Source organism: Protomyctophum bolini (assembly GCF_963924005.1).
Source record: "Protomyctophum bolini genome assembly, chromosome: 14".
Classification (NCBI taxonomy): domain Eukaryota; kingdom Metazoa; phylum Chordata; class Actinopteri; order Myctophiformes; family Myctophidae; genus Protomyctophum; species Protomyctophum bolini.
Genome location: NC_137875.1, coordinates 10563327 through 10589823, shown reverse-complemented (window position 1 = coordinate 10589823; position 26497 = coordinate 10563327). Strand labels below are relative to the sequence as shown.

Here is a 26497-nt window from a genome sequence, read left to right as displayed (position 1 = left end):
TATCCTGTATCCAACTACAGTACCACAAGCACAGTTCCCATCTTAGTAAAAGTTGTACAGTACGTTTGTTTTCTCACAAAGCTCTCTCACACGAACACACGCCCGCCGGTGCACGGGAGACCATTACACACACGCACGCACGCCGGCGCACGGGAGACCATTACACACACGCACGCCCGCCGGTGCACGGGAGACCATTACACACACACACCGGTGCACGGGAGACCATTACATAAACCTTCATGACATCAATGTTTTTCGGCACACCAAGGAAATCTCTCATGACTCAACAGAAGCACTGGGGGAACCCCACGCACAACAACACACGTCACAGATTATGCCTCCTGGAACAAACATGGCAGAACTAGGGCTGCAATACCCATTATATTCCAGGCATCCAAGCTCACACCGCGATGCGTTGAGCTTGTAGATTGGCTATTTTCAGTATTATTTGCGACAAAGTATATACTGTATGTATATACATTATAATACTTTTTATGTAAAAAAGAAAACCTACACTTCTTGATTCAACGAAAAGGTTATCGGTAGATATATACCGATAACATACATATACATGTATATACATACCATGTGTGTATATACAGTATATATATATATATATACACACACACACACGTAGATCATTATTTATGATTTTCTCTTTGCTCTCCCTCTCCGACAACCACACCAGCATTTTATTTATTTCCTAAACGCAACAAAACGATGGAGTTTTGCACAAAAACACAGATTTGTACACCTGATGTAAATCTGTGATGTGTGACACACCGATTGCGACACATGCACAAGCTCCTTTTAAACGGATATCTACGACATTATTGTCCAATAAAACCCAAGAACGTGTCTCCGCCGCTTTGTTTCGTGGTATTATATTTTTATTATCTTAGGATAAAAAAAGAAAAAAAAAGAAAAAGAAAAAAAAAACATTGACAATTACATGGGATGCCTTGTTCTGCATAATTTAAAACGTATACACACAGTGGGGGGGAGAAAGGAATGGCAATGCTTTTATTAGACATCATCACAGCCTCTTCAGGACCCCCCCGACCCCCCCCCCCCTTCCCTCCCTCCCCACTAACCCCAACCCCCCCTCCCCCCCACCACACACACACTGCCCGCATGCAGTCTCCACTGCACAAAAGGCCGAAAGTCACGTGGGACAGCTTGCAAAGAGCACAAGAAGCATTCACAGTAAAGAGAGGGGGGGGGAGGGTGGGGGAAGAGGGTTGGAGGTTAGAGCCCGACCGATTGCCAAGAATATTTGGAGTGCCGACGCGAATCCCGATTTCGTTTAATTTCAAGGACCGCCTGAGTGTGTACACAAAAGACGGAACGTCCCCTTGGTTTCACGTTGTACACTCTCCGAGTTCACAGACATGTAAGGGTCCATTTGGAATCCCCTCTCAGAGTCAACAGACCTGTAAGGGTCCATTTGGAATCCCCTCTCAAAAGACCTGTAAGGGTCCAATTGGAACACTGAGGGTCCCTGGACCCCACTTTCAGAACCACTGTCCTAGAACAACCGATCACCGATATTTTTTTGTCCAAAAAAAGTGCTGAAATTTTATCATTTGACAAGAAAAAAAAAGAAAAACACTGCCAAAGACGTATATTTACGTCCTATCAAATCCAACGCTTCCCTGCCAAAGACGTATAATTACGTCCTATATGGTCTTTATAGTGGCTTATGATAGATAGATCGCGTTCACAATGCAACATACATTAGCAGGTTACATTGGTCAGGTTGCTATAGCTAACGTTAAACAGACCCTGTTGCCCTGACCAAGATGGCCGCTCCATAGGAATTGAGGCTCAGATCGAGGTGTTTGAACAGAACGTCCATGTTAGTGGCTCATTAAAAGTAATCGTCGCTACCTCGCGGTCACATTGACGCTTCTAATGATTTTCAAGTTACGACCGCCACATTAGCTATAGGCCATTTTGCTTCCGGTTCATTTGGGGGTTTTCTAAATAAAAGCCCCCGTGATTGTGGCGGGCAAGGGAAGCGACAGCGCCGGAGTTCAATGGTGACAGTCAATGTTGATTAAACATTCAGCTTGAAATTTATTTCATTGAAACACTTAAGCGCTATATTCAAAATGTTCTAAAATAGACGATGAAGATAGACACATTTTTAACATTTTTTGAAAACCTTTTAAAAACTCTCTCACCAACAAGAACATGCCCCCAAATACTTGGACGACAGGTTGAAAAGTGCTAAAAAATATATAAAATAAAAGTCAAGAATATCGGGGCATACGATCGGCTGCATAAGTGCCAATAATGCAGCACTTCTGAAAGTGGTGTCCGGGGACCCACAGGGGGTCCTTGGGGGGTTCCAGGGGGTCCCCAGCAAAAGTAATTATTATAACATCACATTAATTTGAACCACTATCCATTTATATATTGGATATTCAAAGATGTACAAGCTCACAGCACATCACTTGCCACACTGTGATTTGCACATCTGCTATTTTTGAAAAAAATATAGAAAGGGTTTTTGAATATTTTTTTTAACATCTTCTCTTCTGGGGAGGTCCCTGGCACAAAACCTTTTCAGATGGGGTGGTCCACGGCCAAATACATAATAGTTTGGGTGTCCTTGACACAAAAAGGTTTCCACCTAAATCCAAAATGTTCATTTTCTGAAGTTAGCTGCTTTAGCAGACAGTTTGAGGGTCCAATGGAGTTTGTCCGAAGCACTTTTTTAAATACTTTTCATTGGTTAAAAAAAAAAAAAAGGGAGTTAGGTGGTTCCTGGGCCCAGACTGAGACACGCGGGACGGGCTCTGAAGGGAGGCAGGGGATGAGAGGGGAGTAGAGGAGAGGATAAAGTAGCTGGGGAGGAGGTGGAGGGGGAGAAACAAAGTGACTGCAGCACCGCACTGGCCTTGGTTTAACAGGAGAAGGAGCAGCATAGTCCTAGTTTTATATCATTCTAAACTTCTCCCACACGTCAACTAGCTCCTGCTTTTAACAGGAGAAGGAGCAGCATAGTCCTAGTTTTATATCATTCTAAACTTCTCCCATGCGTCTCAACTAACTCCCCCGTCTCCTGATTGTGGTAAAATCTTTCCATTGTCTTTGACACAAAAAAAAGTTTCTTTATATATGCATGTATATATGTGTATATACACAACATATATGTATGTATATATATAAACACTTTTTTATTTTTTTTTACTTCTTTTTTATATTTTTTGTTTTTTTAAAGAGCTACAGCACCTTTTCCCACGGGGCAACAGTGTCGATACCTCGCACATGGTTACACGGCTGTGCCGAAGAAACGAATAATAAAAACAATATATTGGTCAAGGATATTCATCTCTCTTTTTTTTCTTTTTTTACTTTTTTCCCTAAAATTGGCATCTGACATGATGATATTCTATTGCCGTCTGGGGGGGCGGGGCGGGGGGGAAGGAAGGGACAAAGGTTCTTCTTTTTTGAGTTCATATTCAAGTTTTCTCCTTGTATTTTTTCTCTCTCCTTTCTCTCCGTTTCTCTTTCTGGTTTATATTTTTCTTTCTTTTTTTTCTTTCCCGTTTAAAAAGAGTTCACACTTTGGTGATCTGCGTGTGCTGCTCGTCGTCGAAAGGTTCATTTTCCGGGTCAGAGTCTGTGGTGTCGGAATATCGATAATGGTCCGGCTCATTGTCGCTAACGTCCGGGGTGACCGACGTCGAAGTGCTGGCCTCCGAATTTGAAGGCTCCTCCGCGGTTTTCGTGAAATACAACTTCACCTGGACAGACCGCAAAGACAAAAAACAAAAAACTAAGTCATTTTACACCGTAAAATCCTCCATTAAATTTACTTTTAACTCTGTAAGAGTACAGTTAACTCTATATAGATTTGTTGTGCGAATAGCAAAAACAGTAGATCGGCAAAATAAAAATGTAATAAAATAAACGGCTGGTCTCGCTCTAGCGCCATGCAAAAAAAGATATTTAATTAGTTTGACTTTATATATGGACTAATCGATTAACCCATTTAGTACATAATACGTCCTGAAACGTCATAAGGATTGGAACCGAGAGGTGCCTTAAGCCCGACACACACCGGCTGCGTCCCCCGCGCGGCGCGGCGCGGCGCGCACAGCCGCCTCCATTATTTTCAATTAACCTAACGCACACCGGCTCCGTCCGCCGCGCGGAGCCGCGCCGCGCCGCACACGGTCGCAGACGGTGTGTGGTGGGCTTCAGACGTCTGTGGACGTCCAAACGACGTCCAAACGACACGGGCGAGATAAGAATATTCAGAATTATTCCTATTTTTTTTTTGGCATTTCGCTTTTCGCTTGCCGTATGCTAACGCTCTGTGCAACTATTAACTTGTCATTGACTGCCATGTTAGCGCGGCGGAAAGAATGACTCGTATCTCCTGATCCAGGGCGCTCTCCGTGGTGATGAATGGATCGATATGCTGGCGCTGCATTTCTGCTCCTCATCCATCTCTCCCGCAAAATATGAACTCTTTTTGGAGCGTATATAAATATATTAAGATGATCGGAGATTGTGAGGTCACTTTGTCAGTCAACTTTTTTAAGAAAGTATTTCCGGTTCATGGCTTTCAAAATAAAAGCGATCACTACTCTGGCGATTACTCTGGCGCAAGCAACGCCTTTATTTTGATGCAGTTCCGGTACTAAATGTGTTAACCACATGGTGCCAAAGTATGCATGGCAAACTTGTGAAAAATATAAGATCTACAAGCGCACAGTGTGGTGTGCTATTTTCATTATTTCTGAATGTTTTTTTTAAGTGAAAAATCACTACCACCTACAGTATAATGACACATGATATGACTACATATACTGTATAATGACATGATATTCAATTGAATAGTTTTGATAAGGCCTTTAACAATAATTACATAAATGCTTTTTCACAATTATTTGAGATATTCGCGTAATAGTAAACAAATTAAAGAGCATCTACAAGCTTACAATGCATCACTTTGTGACGCGATTTCTAGCCATTTAAATTATTAAATATGTCAGTAAATTCTTTGTAAGTTATTTATCATACAAGTTTTCATTAAAAGACCAAACAGCATTCCATAATTTTGATTCATATGTGCCAATGTTCAATGGCAAAAAGCACAATTACAAATGTTAATTTGATTTGATTTAAAAGCGTCCTCACCGCCCCTACCTTGAAGTTTGGTGAGAAGTAGCGGTTAGCTTTGTCTTTGTTGGCTTTGTCCAGGTCGTTCTTGGTGAGCGCCAGGATGAGGTAGTCCCTGTCACTGTCCCTGCGCTCCGAGCTCTGCGGCTGGCTCTGGACCCCCTGGAGCTGACCCTGACCCTGGGCCTGACCCTGGCTCTGGGCCTGGGCCGGGACCACCGCGGCGGCCGGGCCCTGGATCTGGGCCGCCTGGCCCCCACCTCCTCCTCCTCCTCCTCCCCCACCCGGCCCGCCACCGGCCTGGGGGCTGGCCAGGCCGTCCACCACGTCGTTCACCACTGTCCCGTTCTCCACCTTCTCCCCGCTCTCCTCTGGTCCGGGGATGAAGAAGGTGTTCACCCAGAAGTGGAACATCTTGTCCTGGAGAGGCCCAAGAAGAAGAAGATGCATTAGAGTTCTCAAATTCTGCCCGCATACTAGTCGACCCGACGTTTTCGAGTCTCGGAAACGTAAAAAAATGTTTATTTCAACTGCGCCTAGCGGCCTACGGTTAAGGCCGACAGGAATGTAAGTGCATATGTTGGATGAAGCTCAAAGTGAACTTTAATCAGGTATCTAGTTTGTCCAACATTCCTATGCCCGTGTTTATTTATGAAAGAAAAATAGGCAGCCAAAACTCAATAGAAAACGGGCACTCGAAAATCGAAGAAAGTGGCCGATAAAGGTCCAATAAATATGCTCAGTTCAGAGCGTACGTGACTTTGAGGACATTAAAACGCATGATGACACCTCTTCGGGTTTTCGGGCACAAAAGTACGGTAAGGGACATTTTCTCCAGTGTACCCCTGGAGAAAATGTATGTGGCCTGGTATAAAATGCCATGAACCTTCATCTGACTGGGGGGGGGTGAATCAATGACCTTCCCTAAGTGATACAAAAGAAAAAAGATGGTCAATCACCACCGTTGAGATGCTGAATTGACTCTCTCTCTCCCCGTCTGTGAGGGAGATTTGACTGGGTCGTTCACACTGCTTTGTGTTAATTGCTTGTTAACGACCGTCATTGTCTCATTGAAATTAGCTGAACTTTCCTTGGACCGAGATTAGAAAGGCATAACCCTCCCCTATTTTTCTCCAGGGGTACACGTTTTATAAATGGACCTGTCCCTAACTGTTCCCAGTAGGTAGCCTGGAAACAAGACAATCTACCCAGTAGTGCAGAGTTATGGCCGGGCCTTAATTTTCATTCAGAACGACTGAAACATTTTGTATGGCCAAGTCCTAATGTGTGATTTGTGAAACCGTGTAAAAAAGGAGCCGCCTACACACACACACACACACCCAAGACTGTGTCTTTCAAAGCCATCGGCAGGTGGCTCGTTGTGAATAAAAAACAATCCATGACGTTTCAAAGGTTAGTAAAAAACACTCTGAATGGCTGGCAAGGGCATCTATGGACAATGATTTAACTCTGGCATTCAATGTAACAGTCTGATTACTTAACGGTTCCCGTTAACGATTCCTATAGGGGGTTCCAAATGGACCCTTTGAAGTCTGTGTGTACAAATTAAACCAAATGGACGCTTACGGGGCAACCTCTCCAAATAATTTGGCGGCCCCCAGATTGAGAACCACAGGACTAGATCACGTCCCCAGCCTCTTCCTGTGGTAGCATGTAGCGCACAGGTCTTCACTATGTCACTCAATGCAGTATTGCATCGTGTCCTTTTCATTTGTGTCTTTAGGTACTGCACTAGAGGGGTTCTTCATATGTCTAATTGTCAAGTAATAACAGCGTATCTAAGGCGAGGAGGGGATCTTCAGCGGATTCCGTCGTTCTTCCGGGATCTTGGAAACGCCCCCAGCCACTGCGTTTAGTTTTACTGAGGTTATGGATAGGTATAGTTTTACTGAGGTTAGGTTTAGAGTTAGGTTTAGGCTGTCAATCACAGCGACTGGCCAATCACAGCGCTCCCTCTACTGAAACGTGCTGAAGGACCCATGCTCATGTATCTCAGGGTCCCGGGCTCCCCCAGAGTCAGCGTCGAAGTGTCCTTGAGCAAGACACTAAACCCAATTGCTCCCGATGAGCAGGCTGGTGCCTCGCATGGTTTCCTCTGCCACCATCGATGTAAAGCGCAATGGATAAAAGTGCTATATAAATGCACAATTTGCCGATCAATCAGCAATAAACATTTCATGACCTGTGTAGGCCTGTCACAATTATTAAATAATCGCCTAATCGTAATTATTTTAGATAATCTCAATAATTTTTGCATAAACGCCAATCGTTTTCATGTTGAAAAATGGCCATACGTTTTTTTCAAAAATAACACATCTATAAGCTTACATGTCGCGACATGTTGTAAGCTTGTAGACAAACTATTTCTGCTATGTTGGAAACTTTTTGTAAAGAAAAAATGCAAAGAAAAAAGTGATTACGAAGCCTAAAAGGCAAACTAACGTTCCAATGTTCAATGCAAAATTGTTAATCGCAATTATTTGTGTGACAATTAATCGTCAACTTAAATTTGTAATCGTGACAGCCCTAGACCCGAAGCGTCCCCAATGTGCAACACACACACGCCACACTGACCTTCTTCATCATCTTGTTCAGCTTGTGGAAGAACTCCACCTTGATGTCTCCGCACACTGGCAGCGGCTGGGGGAACTCGAAGAACATGTGCTTGTCCTCGCGTCGCGTGTGAGCCGGGTTGGACGTGTGGATCTTCACTTTCAGCTGGTACACCACAAACTGAGGGTCTGCAAAACGCGGTCAGTGACGTCGCACACGGGGGGGGGGGGGGGGTAGGAGGAGGAGCGGAGGTTTGGAAGAGCAGCGTAGTTATAGAGATTGTTGAGGGACAGAAGGAGGAAACGTTCAAAGAAAGAAAGAGGGGAAAAAAAGAGAAAAGGAGAAGTGGAGGAGGGTGAACCAGAGAGCCAGACAGGATACCACAGTGTTAGTGTCATGAGTTTAACAGCACGAAGCAAAAATAAAACCCACCCTGAAGTACACACACACAAAAAAAGTTCTCTCAGAATTAAGGAAGAGAAACTGAGTAACAGAAAAAATAACACCCAAAGAGACCCAGAAACAAAGAAACCCTATTCTGATAAAGACAAAGGGGATGTCTTTAGGGGATGTAGACAATGTGTCGGTATCTATGATTTGTTGAATTATCGTTTTTCCACCTTGTGACCCCCATTTTTCTTTCCAACTTAATGATGGAGCTCGCACAAAGAAACTATTCTCACTCACTTCTTTACACCTTTAAACCTGGGATGTTGTTGACATTAGAATTAATTATTGATCCTTAATATCCTTATCTTGTCTGCGGGCAACTTTCCTTAACTCGAAACAGATTCATACGTTAAACTGCACAATGGTGCAGCTAATAAAAGCGCGGCGAAACAAAAAGCAGATCTGCAAAGAATCTCCGATCCTGCCGCAACGCGACGATGCGTCGTGAGTTTGGAGATGGGCTAATTTCCGATAATAATGTGTCGTGACACACCAGAAATAGACGATCTCCAAAACCCAGAATGTGTGATAGGCGTACAACAAACTATCAAAATCAAATGAACAGGCAAATGATAAAATGAACAGCGAACAAAAACCAATTGATAAAAATGAAGGACTCATTTACCCCAATGCCAATTCCCTTTCTTGAAGCCCTGAGGGGTCGGCTCACTCCTGTTTTTAAAGGTACTGTCCCCTTTAGAGAGAGAGAAACAACACACAATTTAAACACAAGCACCTACTGGCCTGGCCTGGCAGGGACCACGAAGCACAGCACAGCAGCACGGCACAAAACACACATTCTACAGAATATATGGACGTACAGATTCTAATCTACACCAGTGTTGATTTTGACAGCACCAGAGCATGTGAGCGGCGCGGAGCGTGAGCGGCGCAGAGCGAGGAGTGGAGCGGCTTGATTTTGAATTGAGCGCTGAGTGCGTTTTAAAATGGATCAGAATGGCTTCCGGAGCGAGAACTGTCCTCCACTCAGAGCCGCTCAGTGCACACGGCACATGTGTTTAGAACCTAAACGTGTGGATTTAGTGTGTGCACAGCGCATTTACCAAAAGTATTAAAGTGTGCTGAAAAATTTGAACATTCATCAACGCGCATTTAACATCTCCTCCCTGACGTTGAAGGAGAAGTGGAGAAAGATGATGATGGCGGAGGAACCTTCGCTCTCGCAAAACCAAGTGGACGGGTTACTAATAATGTGGAGGCTATGGTAAACCAGTACTTAACCGTGTCAAGTTTATCTGCTTCAGTTAGCCATCATGATGATATCGATCACCCGTTAGTTAAAGTGGGAAAGCTAGTGAACGTGCTTTTAAATGTGTCAGTGTTTAGATTATAAGAAGAAGAACATGTTTAATCGCCGGCAACACCTCTTAAACACATAAATGTTTATGCTCTGAATGCCTTCAGGCACTTATGACAATGTGTCGAATTAGACAATTTCAGGAAAACAGCTGCTGAGCGAGCGTATCTTAGCGGAGTGCCCGATGCGCAAATGAAGGTGAGCACTAAGCGAGCCGAGAGCGGCGTGGGAGGGGATCAACACGAGCGAATGACGAGCAGGACAAAAGCCGTGGGGAAGATTTCTCGGCCACTCACATGCTCTGGACAGCACCCTTTGATTTAGTTTTAGTCTTTTGAATAGTTTCATTTAGTTTTAGCCATATTTTTACACACACACACACACACACACACACACACACACACACACTTTTCACTATTTTTGAAATATGACTTAACCCTTAAGACCATAGCCAGCCTTCATCTGCCTTTGCATGCATATTGCACTTCACGGCCAAAGTGGTGACGAGCCAACCAGAATCGTCTGGAACCAGGCTATAATCAACTTAGGGCCCAGTATGCAAATATGGGCCGGCATATTGCAGAAATAAAATCTAATGCCGAGACCAATATGCACGCTGTGATATTAGTATCACTACGCGGCCAATTACATATAATATTTGGGGTCCTTGTCGACATGAAAAGGTTTGAGAACCACTGATATAGAAACAGGTTTATCAGAAAACTGTTTAGATTTAGAAGACAATAAAATCTGGTCTCAGGTCTCAACGGGTTAAGAGCTTAATTCACAATGTATTATTATTATTTTTAATTAAAGTGTGGGTCTCGGGGTGACACAGAATGCTTCTTTTAGGTTGTGGAGCTGAATATGTCGGGGAAGCCCTGCTGTAGAGAGGGGGAACATGTCCAGCTCAGAATAGGGCCTTTTCAACGGGAAAGAGACGGATGAACGCAACCAGGACAGAAACCTTGTATCTCCACATTCCAAGTGTTTGTACAAATGGAACCCATAAGGGTCCATTTGGTTCCATTTGTACACTCTCCGAGTTATAGACCTGTAAGAGTCCCATTTGGAACACAGAGGTTCCCTGGACATTATTCTACGTGAGTGTCATGGAAAAACAGTTAAAATAGCCGCTCTGCACAAGCAAGCTTGTAGATCTACTATTTCTGCTATTACACAAAAGGCTTGACACTGAAAGAGCTTGTGACCAAGATAACTTTTTTTTCTCCCATTTCCTAAAGCTTAATTTGGACATACAAGGATTCCACCCGACAGGCCGACAGCAACGACATCCGGGGGTTATGTTAAGAGTGGAAAGACACCAAGTCAAGTCTGAGCAGAGAACATGTGTTTCGTCTTAAAAACCAGCAAAGAACAATTCTCCACATAGAAAGCATACACACACACACATGCACAGAACTGAGATTGGAAGTAGAGGAAGAACATTGATTGACCATCACATTCAATCACTGGCAGACAGTTCGGTGTCTCTGAGCAGCTCAGAGATACCTTCCTCACTAGCCTTTTAAATCACCGTTTCCCAAACAGTGATTTTAAAAAAATATAATGATCCATAAATTAAAACTAAACGTGTAAGTAGTGAAAATAGCCGATCTACAGTACATGCTCACAACGCATTGCTGCGCCACATTGAATGTGTTCTCTTAGACCCACTTCTTCCCAGTGGTTTTTAAATAGGAAGTTTGGGTCCAGGGGAGACACCAAATGTATCCTTTGGGTCTCAAGCGGAAAATGTTTGGGAAACAACTGCTTTAAATGATGTCTAACAGTTGCATTACATAATTGCTCTAATGCTCTGGTCTGACAAGATGGACCTTGATAAATGCAGCACAAAACAAGGACATCGCTGCTGTCGGCCAGAAACCTCTCACTGCATATTTTATTATTATTTGAGTAAATTAACGCAGTACTTGATCATACTACGCCGACTACGTTGTCGCACAAAAGTAACAGATCAACACGTTTGAAAAGTTTTGAGGCCGTCTACTACTTTTGAATTTGAATCGTGAAAAGTAAAAGTGGACATATGAGGTTTCGAACCCGACAGACGATACAGATGGATCAAACAGATAAAAGACAAATCCACGCACAATCTTTTCTAAATTACTGTAAATGTTTCTATACGATTTTCTTATGCGCCGAATCCATTTCTGCCGTATGCCGAGAGCCACGAGTCACAGTTTGGTCATAAATTGTAATTAGCATAATGAGCGAAAGGTGTGACTCACTGCAGGTGCCTCCGCTGAACATGGGGAGCGTCTCAAACACCATCTTGTGGAAGAGGAGGGCCACGGGTTTGTACTCCAGCTGGTTCTTCAGCAGGTAGCTGTAGTAGGTGACGTAGCGACGCTGGCTGGGGATCGTCACTCCCTGCGGACCACAAGCACAGCCACAAAAAGCACTTAACACATTGTCTGCGTCTGACACACACACACACACACGCCCGGTAGAAAAAGGGCCTGATGCTGCGCTCACACGGGCAGACACAAAGATCAGACATTTTCAATGGAAGCCAGTGACATGAAGATACAAAGATACAGCCACTGTCTGTAGCTGCTGCAAAGCTACAGCTACAAAGCTACTAAAGTTTGAGCTAGTTTCAACTTCAGCTACAAAGATACAAAGCTACAAATATGCTGTGTAGCTTTGCATCTTTGAATGTACAAATGGGTCCATTTGATTCTATTTGCACATTTGGTCCATGGCCTAACGCATCCCAAACTAGAGTGTCTTTCGTGGCCCTGGGCAGGACCTAGGGCTGTCACAATTACCCTTTTTTATCCTATGATTTTGTAACACATTTTTTTACACCCAGTGTAAATTATCAGTGAGAATGTGATCCTCCAGAGTAAAAGCAGCCATGTCTTTCCGGCACCCCACTATTTTGAAGGAATCCCGGTGCTGATTGTGTTAAAGACCAGCTTTACTGCATGTTTTTTTAGGGTATCTATCTACCCTAAGGGACACGGGGAGAACATGCAAACACCACAGAAACACCCAACCTCGGGTATGGGCACTGATGACGCAAAGGCGAGAACACGCCCCCAGTGCCCACAGCGGGAATCGAATCCAGGACCTTCTAGCCGTCAGGCGACAGCGCTACAGACTGCGCCACCACGACACAATTACATTTAAGAAAGAATAGCCGTTTGCCCCGTAATAAAAAATACACAGGGCAGATATGACAAATGAAAAATACAAAGAAATAACTGACATAATTCATTAATCGTATACTAAAAAAAATAGCTGCTCTACAAGCTTACAATGCACGTTATAAGCTTGTAGATGAGCCATTTCAGCTTTTTTTAACCCATTTTGAGCGGGAACCCCTTTTGGTGTTAGCATTATGTTATGCTTTAGCTATTGAAAAATAGCAGATCTACAAGCTCATAGAACGACTGACATAGAAACATAGCTTTTTCAGAAAACTGTCAGGATGTAGAAGACATTTTTTTAATCTGATCTCAGGTCAAAATGGGTTTTTATGTATGAACATCTTTCAACATGGAAACAGTTAGGACAAAAATAACGCCTAGCAGGGCCACCCAACCGACCTTCTTGTCCCTTGTCCTGACTTCGCCGTAGAAGTCCAGCGCCTCCTGTGGCTCCTGGAACTTGCCGCGGTGCAGGAGGTAGGCGCAGATCATCACCCCCGTGCGGCCCTTCCCCGCCTTACAGTGGATCGCCGCCACGTGATTGTCGTCCTCGCTGAGCCACTGGTCCAGGTCTTCACAGAACGGCTTGATCAGCTCCAGCTGAGGTGGATTATGGTCTTCGAATGGGTACTGTGCAACTGACGTGCGTGGGCGGGAGTGGAGAGCAGCGTTAGTCTTTTTGAATGACATTCCATTTAGTTTTAGTCATGTCGACTATGTCGATTTAGTTGACTAAAAAGTATTTTGGCAGGCCTTGATGGCGTAAATCTGGCAAATTTTACATTTGGTTGCATGCTGAAAATAGCCAATCTACAAGCTCAAGTAATGCTTGACACAGATATTTAAAAAAAAAATACAAAACAGTAGGGCAGGACGATTAGCTGAAATTATATCAAAAGCTTCATTTAGAACCAATAACAGGCAATGCAGCAGAGAAGACAGACTTCAATGACCTGGTACAAGTCGGGCTTTCAGGCAAGGACAGAACATGAGATCGCTGAAGTGTATGTGTGCATGCGTGTGCGCACGCACACAAACACACACACGTGTGTGTGTGTGTGTGTGTGTGTGTGTGTGAGTGAGTGAGTGTGGCAGAAATGGGATGGCCTACCTCTGCAGTTAAATTTGGCAGCATCATAGTGTCTTTCTGCGCAGCTGAAATGGGAAGAACACAAGCAGTTAACAGTCAAACAGGGAGGGAAGTCTATCTTAGTATTAGCATCTGCCGACTGCATTCTGTTACTTTTCTGCTGTACATCCGGCCTGTGTTTCACAACTGCTGTAATGCCACGACAAGTGCACTGTCACACCTTGTGCTCATTATGCTATATGCATATTATCATGCATTTTTGTTCTCCTTGATCTCCCCCTCTCTGCCCCTGTGTAAAACTAATGTTGCTTGCAGTATTAGGAAACCAAATGGACCTGTACTGTTGCGCTCGTCCATGGCCCTAATGCATAAAAAACCTGGAGATCCTTGACATTTAAAAAACGCTGAAGCTCTGTACTAGGTAAACACAGCTAAGACATACTAGTATGTATCCTCATGCATTAGTAACAGAGTTTGTATTAGTTTTGTTTTTGAGACACTTACAGGTTGTAGATTTTGTAATGGTTTTTATGTTTTGAGTCGAGAAACCTGCGGGAAGAGAAGAGCACAGCCAGAGTGAGAGCATGACCACATGCAGGCCTAGTACATAAAACATTGTATTTTAGGACACACAGAGCTGACAATCAGCACTTCACACATTGCCAATGTGTTGCCGTAGGGCAGAAACCTCTTTATCGCCATATATATTTAACTTTTTGTTTTTCCATAAATTAAACGACCTACTTGATCATATCACCACGGCGTCACACAAGAGCATCAAAAGTAGATCTGCAAGCTCGAAATACGGCGTGAAGCGACACGTTTTGAGCTTGTAGATCAGCAAACATATAGAGATAAAGAGGTTTCTGCCGACGGCAACCAATTGCATTTCTGTCGTTTAACACTAGAGCATATGAATGCTTTTAGGCTTCATGAACAAAAGTTGCACAGGGCAGATATGACAAATACATTTACATAATTGAATAACTTAACCGAACTTAATCACTGAAAAGAAATCATGGAAATAGCCAATCGACAATCTCAAAACAGGTCACGCCATGACGTTGAGCTTGTACTGTAGATCAGCCATTTCCTAGACAGGCCTAGGCGATGGGACTCACCGTACAACATCATCTATGTTGTTTCTGTACACTCCTTCCAGTCGCTCTGCTGGAAAGCCCATAGCAATGATGTTAGGATAGATATCTGTTCAGCCGTGGGTCAAGGAGCCATACAAAGTGTGTATATGACCAGTGGAAGACAAAAGTGCACAACACATGCCCCAGCACTTGAGTCCAAGTACAGATAGTCCTGGTCAAATATTAATACTCCATTAAAAGTGAAAGTTGTACTCCAGTTAAAGTATTGGAAAACTTGTGTGCATTGAAAATAGATGCTATACAAAATACTACAAATTAAATTGGTGGCTCAGGAGGTAGAGTGGCCGGTTTCCAGTTCGATCGCGGGCTACCCCAGAGTTAGTGTCGAAGTGTCCTTGAGCAAGACACTGAACCCCTAATTTCTGCCGATGTGCAGGTTGGTGCCTCGTGTGGTTTCCTCTGCCATCAGTGTATGAATGTGTGTGTGAATGTATTGCACATCCATGTAAAGCGCCTTGGATAAAGGTGCTATAGAAATGCAACATTTACTATTTACTACCAACAGTTTGACTGCGGAGACAGAACTACCATGCCACGATCATTGTTCTTCCGTTTCATGAAAATTCTCGTTATAATGTTGTGATCGCTTGCAATAGTGTCCAAAAATATTCTACAGACCCGACAACAAAGAGCAACGAGGAACTGCAGCGCACGGACACAGCCATTACGATACGAGCCATAGACCAACATTAATTTGCGCCTCAGTTTCCCAGAAGCCCTAGCAAACCAGTGTGACTCATCGATTTCCAGTTACATCATCCAAACGCATCATCCTGTCTGAGGAAAACCACGTCTTATAAAAATGGTGAATTAAACAATGAAAATGTAACTCGTGTAACTCTTGTTCGGGAGAGAAGCTGTTTTATGTCAATTAACTTGTTAGGGATGGAAAGTGCTAGAATTTAGCTTGAATTTATATAGCCTTTAATTGAACCCAAGGAAGCTTTACTTTAAAAATAAAAATGAACCAATTTTCTTTATAAATAGGTGTCTTTTCAAAGCAGCCTTTCTACGTTTTCAAATACAAGTACATTTGGGTTTTAATATTCCAGTATTCCATCAATATTAAAAGATTCTCTTCTTGGAGTCCCAGGAAGAAAATAATTTCAGATGGGGGGGGGGTTCCACGGCCAAATACATATGATTTTGGGGGTCCTTGGCACGAAAGCGTTTGAGAACTACTGGTTTAGAAGGCATTTGTAGAATCTGTAGTACAGCTAGCTACTGATGTCAATGTGCTTCGTTACCGTCCCGTCCACCGTGCGGCCATGCAGGGACAGACACCAAGGCTGAACCCTACAAAAAGCATCACAAGCATCACAACCACAACAATGAGCAATCAGTCAAACACGGGAATCCTTTCAGGCACCATGTGGCTACAGGCTATGTAACAACAGGATCCAGAAAATTAAGTTGCTTAAAATTAAACATTAGTTTACAGATCGACATACTACGTGACCGTGCAGCTGCACGACTGCCACTGAATAATTATCCCATTACACAGAGTTGCTCAGTATTAGTTAACAACACAGAGGGGTCATCGTATATACATTGATTATTTACACAGCGATTATTTAATCAGTTACTAAAATAATTGATCAAGCACCTCTCATTCTTCTACTACTCTGACACCAAAATGTGGAATGCTCCGACACCATAGTTCCCTGCCAAGGACTACATTGGACGAAAGTGGACTTTTATACTGAAAAAGAAATAGATAGCTCAATAAAAATAATTGGCGACCGCGCTGGACCGTTTCAGCTGTTGTGATCACTGACCATGTATCTAGGGTGCACCCCTGAAATGCTTCAGTGTTCCCGGAAGTCCGTCAATTTTGTCGAACTCACTTCTTAAAGAGGCCGCATTAGGGCTAAAACCGCAACGCTCTGAGCCATTTAGACGTGGCAGGGAAGGATGTGAAACCTTTTTTTTCCCCAAATTTGGCCTGAAAAAAAAACATCGGGAGGTAAATGTAATTATCCCATCTCTTTTGTATGCCGTGTTTGTATTTGTTGTGTTCATTTTTCATGCCATTATATTAGCGAAATAGCGATTGCATTTCATAATCGATTGAATCAAGTTTGTTTAACTCTTGCACCAGTCGTGTGAACATAAGCGGTGTCATTGTAATATATAGTCTGGATATAGTCAGGATAGATGGGAACTAGGGCTCTGATCAGCTTGTGCGTGTCTGCTGTGACAGATGGCCTTGACTGTGAGAGGCAGGCAGAGCAGAGGGGACAGGAGTACAGTGCTCCTGCTTGAGCCAGGCCCACATGTGGGTGCACTAGGAGAGGCTCTACAGCCTGACCTGCATGTATTTTTAGAGCCCAAAGTTATATTGAGATCATTGCAAATGTTGGGCTTATCTCTCTTTCCTTCCGAGCTCTCAGCCGAACCGAGCAGAACATTGAAACCGATGTAGTGCAAAAGACACCGACCGACCTCCAGAAACCGAGGAAGCTTTTTAACCAAGAATTACATACACCATATATCCATCCACACCAAATAGTTTTGGTTGTTTTGTGTACTGTACACAGGTGTGATGGAAGCTCACGGTGCCTGGAATCAGCTGCCGCACTTGGGCATGGCCGAGAGACGTGAGAAACTGTAGATAACACACACACACACACACACACACACACACACACACACACACACACAGGGCAGGTTCCAACTGCAAACTACACCATATTGTCATTCTTTAACCACATTCTTTTACCCTAGTGTCGTTATTCTGGTCACATCATAATAGGTGAGCATTCTGCAAAAGTAGCCACAATCTAAATAAAATTCTACAAGCCCCCATCACATTGCAACGTGACTCATTGTGAGCTTGCAAAATAGTCTATTTCTGTAGGGGGGGGGGGGGGGGGGGGGGGGGAGGAGCCAGCCAAGGATGCAACTCTGGGGGACTCCGGGTCGACAGCGTGTACAGGGTTAAAGTTTTAAAGATTCCATCAGTGAGCATGGTTCTAAATTCTCACCAGGTTCCACGATAAACTACACCACACTGCCATTCTTTAAAGACTCCATCAGCAAACATGGCTCCATATTCTACTGAAGGATAGTGGGGGGTGAATGTCAGAACCAATTAAAACTAGGATATTCATGCAATCGTAAAGACCCATATCCAATTCAGTGTCATGTTGCAGAGAAAAGCATAATTGAGTTGGCATGCATGTCTCCCCGACTCGGCTTTTAACGCCTACCTGCAACTGAAGTCTGCTCGTCGACATAGGCTGTGGGATTCAACATTTTAACCACCGACTAAAAGGCCAAACTTTTTCCTGTGTTTATGTCGGAAATAGATAGGCAGAACATTTCTAATTTGATGTGACGCTTTCACTTTTGAGCTGAACTATTTCAGAGGCTTATTGTTTTTTTTAATGGTCCAAAATATATGACACACACACACGTGACAGTGAGACAAAAGACAACGGACACTGCAGTATTTTAAACTAGCCCATGTCATGTGTACAGTGCACACTAGGGATCAGGGGACGATAATGCAATCACATGTCACGATTATTGTAGCAAAAGTCATTTTGATTATTGGCTGCAATGCCAATTGCCAATGTGTTCGAATTCCGTTCCCGGCGACCTTAGTGAGAAAAAAAATGAGAATAGTGTGAGAATTGTGATCTCAATTATTGTGGAGGAAAGATTCAAATTTGAGCAAGAATCGTCCAGCACTAATTTCACAATAACTTAAAAACTGATACGATTATTGTGCGTGTTTCGCTTCGTCCTAGCGCAGATTCATGCACGTAGGCGAGCATCCCAGATCTCCTGGTAAAGGGGTTTTATTCATGAACGCAGAGGGATTGCTGCAGTGTTGTTTTTGTTGACTATGACAAAAAAATATTATTGACTACCTAACTCGATAAAAACTACAATAGGATGACTAAGACTAAATAGATGGACAATTTCGTCAACAATAAGAACTAGACGAAATGTGAGGGAGGGACTAGTAGAGAAGCGATCCAGTAGAACTAAAGAAATACCATTTTAGTGGTACTTTTATGTTTGGTTGCTGCATGCAGAAACTAGCAGATCTACAAGCTCACAACAGATCAGCTATTTTGTAAATGTTGTACATCGGCTATTTTTGAGGGTCGCTAGGCCCTCCTGTGCCCAGCTTTGTGTGTACCCCATAGCGATGATTTGAGTGGCTGAGCAATGTGCGTAGCCCAGGCATAGCGATCATTTGATTGGCTGAGCTCTGTGTCTACCACGGTTTTGAGGATAAAAAGTGAGTACAGACAATTGAGGACGCCAATTGTGATTAGCTGGAATGTGATGTATAAGAGTGGCCCTCACTTCACACGAGTGAGTTTTTTATACACAATACGGATGGTGGGGGTTTAAGTGGTTGAACTAAATTCATGCGGGGAAAAAACTAAAAACGGTTGACTGCCTTAAAGATGGATTCAAATACTGTACTAAATGCAGTATATCATGAGATATACGTTTTAGGAACACAGAGCAGGCCTTGTGGCTTTCAATGAGCCTACCAGCAAATCAATGGCACTCCTTTAATGCATATGGCCTGCCTACCTCCCCATAGTTCTTAAAATGGAAGCATGTCAATACATACTGTATTGTAATAACTTCCATTAATGCCTCCAAAGTCCTAATTAGGACGCAAATGCAAGTGCTTTTGTGTATAGTAGCCCATTTCATGGGCTACTATAACCCTTCAGACCCAGCGGTAAAGTGATTCCAATCCAGCCAGACTATTTCTAAGTGTTTTTAAAAAGCTCCAGTGCTCCCAGGAGAGACTGGGCCAGGGCATGGGGGGGGCTTATTCTCTGCAGCTGGGAGGAAACGCACACGCAGGACCCCGACGGAAGCTCCTTGCGAGGAGAGCAGGGTGGGGGGTGCGTTGGGGGGGGGGGGGGGGGGGTGGGAGAAAAAAAGGAAAAGAAAAACTGCCGTTTCAGGCATGCCTCTCTACTCCAAAGCCAGTCCTGCTTCAGCTCTGTGCATACGCCAAATCTACTACTGAGAGCAAGACAGGGGAAAGAGAGAGTTGGAGAGGGGAGGGGAGGCAGGAAAGGAGGAGAGCTAGGGAAAAGGGGCAAGGAAGGGAGGGAAAGAGAATTAGAGTGGGAGTAGAAGAGAAAAGGAGTGATGGTGGGTGAAGAGAGAGAGAGAGAGGGAAAGCACTCGGACGGCATTGCTGCTGATACAAGATCACTGGTACGCTATTTTAAGGGCAATTCCCAGAACTGTGATACTGCATTACATAACTGCAGTAGGCCCATATTGTTTTTAGACACCGTGCCGAACATGATAAAAGGGATGGTAAAAAATAAAATATATATACATATTCTGGATTTTTAACTAGAGGGAACTTTCACCCCAACTGTCCTTGGAATGGCATCAGTTTAAGCAGCGATGGCCCTGGCTCAGCAACATCAGCCTCATCTCAGAGGCTAGGGCTGGGCATTAACCAAAAATATCAGAACCAATCGTTAGAAGCAGCAAAAAAATACAAAACAAAAAATAGCGAGCATAGCCACATAGTGACTTGTTGTGAGCTATTTTTACCTTTTTTCCCCCGTACTAATTGTTCGTTAATCGGAATCAAGGCAAAGGTTTGAAAAAATTACAATATTGATTTGAAGCCATATCTTGCAGTCCTACTCAGCAACAACACCCCCTCTACTTTCTTGTCTCAGAGGCACACCACAGTGCTGACGACAGCCGTCAATGATGACACCAGATTCAACCACATATCAAACCCTGAGGCGTGACAAATCTGACCGCATGAAAAGATCATGAATCATTGAGTGTGGCTGTGCAACAAAAAGTACATCGTTGCTGTCGGGAATAAACATCTTTACACATTCACTGCCAGGTATTAATTAATTAAGGCTTATTCCAAAGGTCCACCAAGGGACCAAGGGACCCGAGGCGTGAAATGGATGTAGAAAGTTGAATAAAACTTGTTTTGACCCAAAATGCAATATGGGAAAAGAATCAGAGAAAAAAGCATTTTTCTGGATCTGATCAAATCAGATGGCAAGCGAAATTCGTTTCATTTCCAGTTGTATCGGTTACTTGGTAACCTTGAACCAATCGTAAATTGGCGAAGAACACAATATACATCTGTCATCGGCAGTAAATCGCTGGATTAGACTTGATGGAGAGCTCCCCCAATGGCAGACGGCAGGGAATGTGTTAATCTCCATATTTTAAGTCGTTTGTTCTTTTAAAAATTAGCGGCCTACTTGGATCATACTAGTGTCACACAGTAGCATCATATGAAGTTTCCACCCAACAGAGAAGATATGCACATGCTTACTGATTATGATCACACTACTACATTATTTTAAGTTATCACAAATGAATTACAAGCTAGTACAGCAATAGACCTTAACCAAAACAAAATAATCCAATAAATGCTTACTTGACCTACTTAAATGTTCATTTGCCAAATTCCCAAAAATCAAGCTGTTAAACTGCACTGTATTGATTTTGTTTTGCCATGATATAAGACACCACGAATTGATCACTCACCTGAAAAGCAATGCACTGCAGTACTAATATTCCATCAACCAGCTTCTCAACATTACATTAATATAGTGGTCTACATCTGTGGTTCTCAAAGTGGGGTCTGGGGAATCTGGCGGAGGGGGGGGTTCCAGAGGGTCCCCAGCTAAATTGATAGTTAGGTTTAGGAAACCAAATGGACCCTTTACAGGTGTGTAACTCAGATAATGTACAAATGGATGGGGTCCATCCATTTGGTTCAATTATACACTCATTTATGGGAGACCGTGGCCTTATAAATAGGGGTGCTTGAAATGTATAAAAACGTTTGAGAACCACTGGTCTACATAGCATTGATCAAACCCGGCTAACCAACAATTTGTAGCTTTATGTCCACTTTTATATCCACCATGGCTGGCTATTCATTCAACACAACCAGGTCTACAACGGTCACTGGCTGGGTCCGATAAAATAGTGCTGCACAAGTATGCAATATGTATTATGGCAATTATTGGGTTAACGTGTCCTAAAGGGAAGGAAAACTACACTCAGGCAGTGAGGCAGACACTTTGGAAATCTATCCAAAAAAAAGTACAGGGTCACATTATTATGCAGCAGCATAAAGGACACAGGGAAAAATCCTGGTTGTGCATATTTTTAGGGGGTGTTTTGCAGCAGAGCTTACAGAAATGGGGCCCGCTACTTCAACATGCCGTTATTAGTCAGACTAGTCACCAGAATATTATATCTGACTCACACATCAATTGCCTACAACATCACCACCAAACCAATGTTATAAACGATACAGTAATGATGAGCGTCTAACATAAATGCTGAAAATCGACCTGCATTCACAGAAATTAATTGCTGGGGTCCTGATTGATCAGCCCTGAGTGTGGGTGTCTCAAACGCTAAAGGTAGGGGGGGGCATATTTTCCCCTTTTAATGTCACAGCTGGCTGGGCGACTGACATATCTAACTGACATCACAGCCTGCGAGCTTTGTCTATCGGTTTTATTTAAAGAAAAAAGAATACAATGTTTGAGAATAATCCAGCTTTGTGGTTGTCAAGAGAGGGGGTGCACAACTGCACAAAGAGATTATGATTGCGACATGTACTATGCATTACGTGCCCCCGTTTTTTTCTCTTTTTTTGGTTGGTTTTGACAGTTCCACCATCTTTCAAACACGCTTTGCTGACAGCAACGCTAAGGCTGGAAAGCAGCACAGCGCTGTCTAATCAAACTAGCACAGCCTAAACTGAAGCTAACCTAACCGAGTCAAAGCAAATGAAAGGACTGAGTGCAGCAGCGGCGCTAACTGGTGCTAGCCGTATCTCGTTTGACATTTCCTCTGCGGGTCTTTTTTTTTTACAAATACAAACATCAACATTACCCCTAAATGCGACGAACATCCTCTGGATTCAGACACAATAAATAAAATAAAAAGCCAAGCCACAGAATGGGCAAAAAAGGATACACGTTAAGTCCAAGTCGAAGCCATCCTCCTGATATCTCCTTTTGTTCCGGCTGACCATTTCTTTTATAATCGCAGCCATTGTAAAAGCGATGTGTGGGCAGGAGTCCTTTAACAGTTTCAAATTATTAAAGTATATATTTAAATATATATATATATATATGTGTAATTTCTTAAATTGGGTTCACAGTCCCAATATAATGTTTGTTTTCCCCCCGCTGTGGGGGTAAAGAACCGAACCGCTGCACCGTTCACCGTGGTGTTGGTGCAGGCTCCCCCGGCTAGCTACGCTAGCTAGCAGCGGGGGCTAGTAGCAGAGTAGCAGTAGCTTGTCAATAGGATTAGAATGGCTTCTTCTTGTTGGATCATATAAAGAACGGGCCTTGGTGGTGGTGGTGATGATCCGTGCCGTGCAGGCCCGGTCCGGGCCCACCGAGGCCCCAACCGGTGGTGGTACAGGCTAGCTAGCCAGTACTCCTTCTTGAATCTTCCCCCCACACCCCCCCCAGAGTCCTGCTGAAATGAAATCCCGTCTCTCTTTTTTTTGCTTGAGCTCGAGACCCCCTCCTCCTCCCCCAGCAGCAGCAGCGGCCTCAGGACCACCAGGAGGACCCCCACTTAAAAAATAAAACACACATGCAAGTTCTATCTCTGGCTGTATGTTGGGAGAAGAAACCTCCTCCTCCTCTTCCTCCTCCTCCTCCTAGTCCTCCGTCCGCTGCGGGTCAAGGCTCCAATCTTATCCGCTGTGATTGAGTCACAGAGCGGGGTGGTGGTGGTGGTGGGGGGAGAGGGAGAGCAGCCCCGGATCCAGTCACTCTGTCTGCACGGAGAGGGAAGCTAAGCTAGCCGAGGCTAGGCTAAGCTAACCCAGCTAAATAGAGCTGCCTGGCAGGCTAGCACCGTGGCTAGCTTCGCTGCCGTTAGCGTCAATAGCTAACCCTGCTACCCCTCCTCCTCCTCCTGCTGCTTCTTGCTTCTTCCACACAGAGGGGGAAAAGAGCCCTTTTCTCCTCCTAGCGAATCAACATGGTCGTCGGTCGATCCGGTCCGAAAAACGCGAGCGGGGAAAAGTGACAGGCTCCACCGTGAATGTAATAGCAACTATAATGTTTCGATCATCAGAGCTCTGCACGGATTCTTTTGACAGTTCCGTCCCGGGGAATCATCTTCCTTTCTTGTCTCTCTCTCCCGTTCTCTTGCTCCGCTCTCCGCTCTCCCCTTCCTCTCTCTCTCTCTCTCTCTCGCTCGCGCTCTCTCTCTCTCTCTCTCTCTCTCTCTCTCTCTCTCTCTCTCTCTCTCTCTCTCTCTCTCTCCTTGCTCTGCTGCCTGCTGTCCTCTCTCGCTCTCTCTCTCAGTCTCTCCAGCTGAACTCAGGCTTCCATCATGGCCTCCACCGAAGGAAAAAAGAAGATAGAACAGGCTAGGTTTTTTTTACAACACATATCCTGCCGCCTTTACGAGATATAGTACCCCCCCCACACACACACACACACACACACACACACACACACACACACACACACACACACACACACACCTGAGCTAACTAAACAAAGCAATTACACACGATATTGATATAGTTTTACATGCATTTAGATTTGGCACACACGTGGCTGTCACACAAGTTCTGACAAATAATTGAATGCAAATTTGTATTATATTTTTCCTCTAGTCGCGGAAGGACACCATTAGGGCTTCCTTCTGTCAAAGTGATCACGTGTGTCTGTAATTTGGGAGCGTTGAAATATAATGTCACTTTTAAACTTAAGTGTCTTTTAAATACAATGACACTCACAAACACAAACTATTGCCTGTTTTGTAGCAGTTAATCTAAAATTATTATGTATTTATTGTTATTATTATGACACACACACACACACACACACACACACACAATCTTCTACTAGGCCTACTACTAAAATTACCACATTAAAAAATCTAATCACATTAAAACACCTAATCTTTCAGGGCATAAGAATGATTTCCATTTTAGCCATATCACAGTTCAGTTATCATGACGCATTTACACCAGCCACAACAATATCACAGTTCAGTTATGATGCTGTCATGAATTAAGCCTGGTGGTTTTGGACAGTGTGCCTTCTCAGTAAAGGGGGCAAACCTTTGTAACTCTCTACCCACGGGTTTAAAACGGATGGTAATGTGTAACAGAGGACTCAACTTATGGTTGAAATCAAATCAACTGTGCTAACATGAATTATTATGTCTACCTTTGTTTTTTTTCACAAGTTAATGTATTGGGTTTGATTTACCATAAATGCATGCAGCCACATTACATTTCACACTAGCAATTCTCAACCTGTTGGCCCGGGGCCCACTGGTGGGCTGTCAGGGTATTGCTGTCAGGGTATTTGTTAGCCTGCAAGTTTTCTTTGTGATACTGATTGATAGGAAAGTAATAGTTAGTTCCATTAATCCAAGGTGGGGACACAATCGATTGATTTGTCATTAAAATAAACATGCTCTGGCCTGGGCCATGGCTCAGTGGTCCAGGCACCTTGGCTGGTAATCCAGTCTGGCAGTGTGCTGCGGGTTTGACTCCCGATCCCGACGGCCCTCACTGCATGTCTTCCCCCATCTCTCTCCCCATTTCCTGTCAGCCTACTGTCTGTCCCTCCATACAAAATATAAAATAAAGCCGAAAATGCTCTGAAAGTGCACTCGGCCCATACTCACCTGACCACTTAACACAGCAGACGAATGGCGGCATGGGCCACAAAACATTATATTGTTTCAAACTGGGCCCTAGTCCAGAAAAGGGCTGGCTGGGAATCGGGAAACACTGGTTTACATGGTTAAAAACTGAGTGTGAATTCCATTTGATCATTATTAATGAACTGCAATCTGAAACAACAGGTTATAAGATGCACAGCACAATTCCCTTTTGACAAATAGCCTATTTTCTTAGTTGTCACATGATCCCCTTTGGCTGCATGTGTTGTCTTCTAAAGCAGTGGTTCCCAAACCTTTTCATGTCATGGACCCCCAAATTGACACAAATTAGCCTGCGGATCCCCATTTGAAGAGATATGCCAGGGACCCCCATAAGAGAAGATTTGTACGGCTCTAGCAGTGATTCTCAACCCGTTTAATTTCAAGGACCCCCAGTTTGACATGCATTAGTCTGCAGGCCCCCATTGAATGGCATTTCTATCTCTGAGACCGCAATTTATATTGTAAAATCAATGTTAATTTTAACTGAGTTACAGTCCCATAAGTATCCATTTGGTTCCAAACTATCATTTAGCTGGGGACCCCCTGGAACTCCCTCAAGGATCCATAGGGGTCCCCGGACCCCACTTTTGGAACCACTGTTCTAAAGCAACCTCCTGCTGTCTCCTGCATTATGTGCAAATTCAAACAGGTGGGCTGTGGAGTGATAGACAATGAGCACTTCCAAACTCCAGCACAAAAAATCACCTGCAAGGAATTTCTTGACAGAAAGGAGCTCAAAGCATGTCTACAGTGGATGTTTATGAAACAAACACTTTGCAGATAGAAAGGGGATAATTCAAGCCTTTCGTATTACTGCAATGTTGGTGAGTTGGACGTTGTTTAATACAATTAGATAGGACTTTTCTGT

The 26497-nt window shown here is 43.7% G+C and overlaps 1 protein-coding gene across 5 annotated transcripts; it reads right to left on the bottom strand.

Annotated features, from left to right (window-relative positions):
* Positions 1-877: 877 nt before the first annotated feature.
* LOC308328208 (phosphatidylinositol 3,4,5-trisphosphate 3-phosphatase and dual-specificity protein phosphatase PTEN) lies at positions 878-24156 on the bottom strand. 5 transcript variants are annotated; one of them, XR_013965271.1, is made up of 11 exons: positions 22894-23414; positions 14875-14959; positions 14258-14302; positions 13775-13818; positions 13063-13301; positions 11737-11878; positions 8792-8860; positions 7738-7904; positions 5161-5562; positions 1473-3758; positions 878-1436 (listed from the first exon to the last, which is right to left on the bottom strand). XR_013965271.1 is itself a non-coding variant. In XM_080781949.1 (10 exons), the coding sequence occupies exons 1-10, from the start codon at positions 22970-22972 to the stop codon at positions 3573-3575; spliced, it is 1458 nt and encodes a 485-aa protein (XP_080638075.1). In that variant the 5' UTR covers positions 22973-23414; the 3' UTR covers positions 878-3572. The 5 variants fall into 5 exon arrangements, 4 of the variants coding, with proteins under 4 accessions (XP_080638075.1, XP_080638076.1, XP_080638077.1 ...); XM_080781949.1 differs by having other exon boundaries at positions 878-3758; XM_080781950.1 differs by having other exon boundaries at positions 878-3758; positions 5170-5562; positions 22894-23412.
* Positions 24157-26497: the final 2341 nt, after the last annotated feature.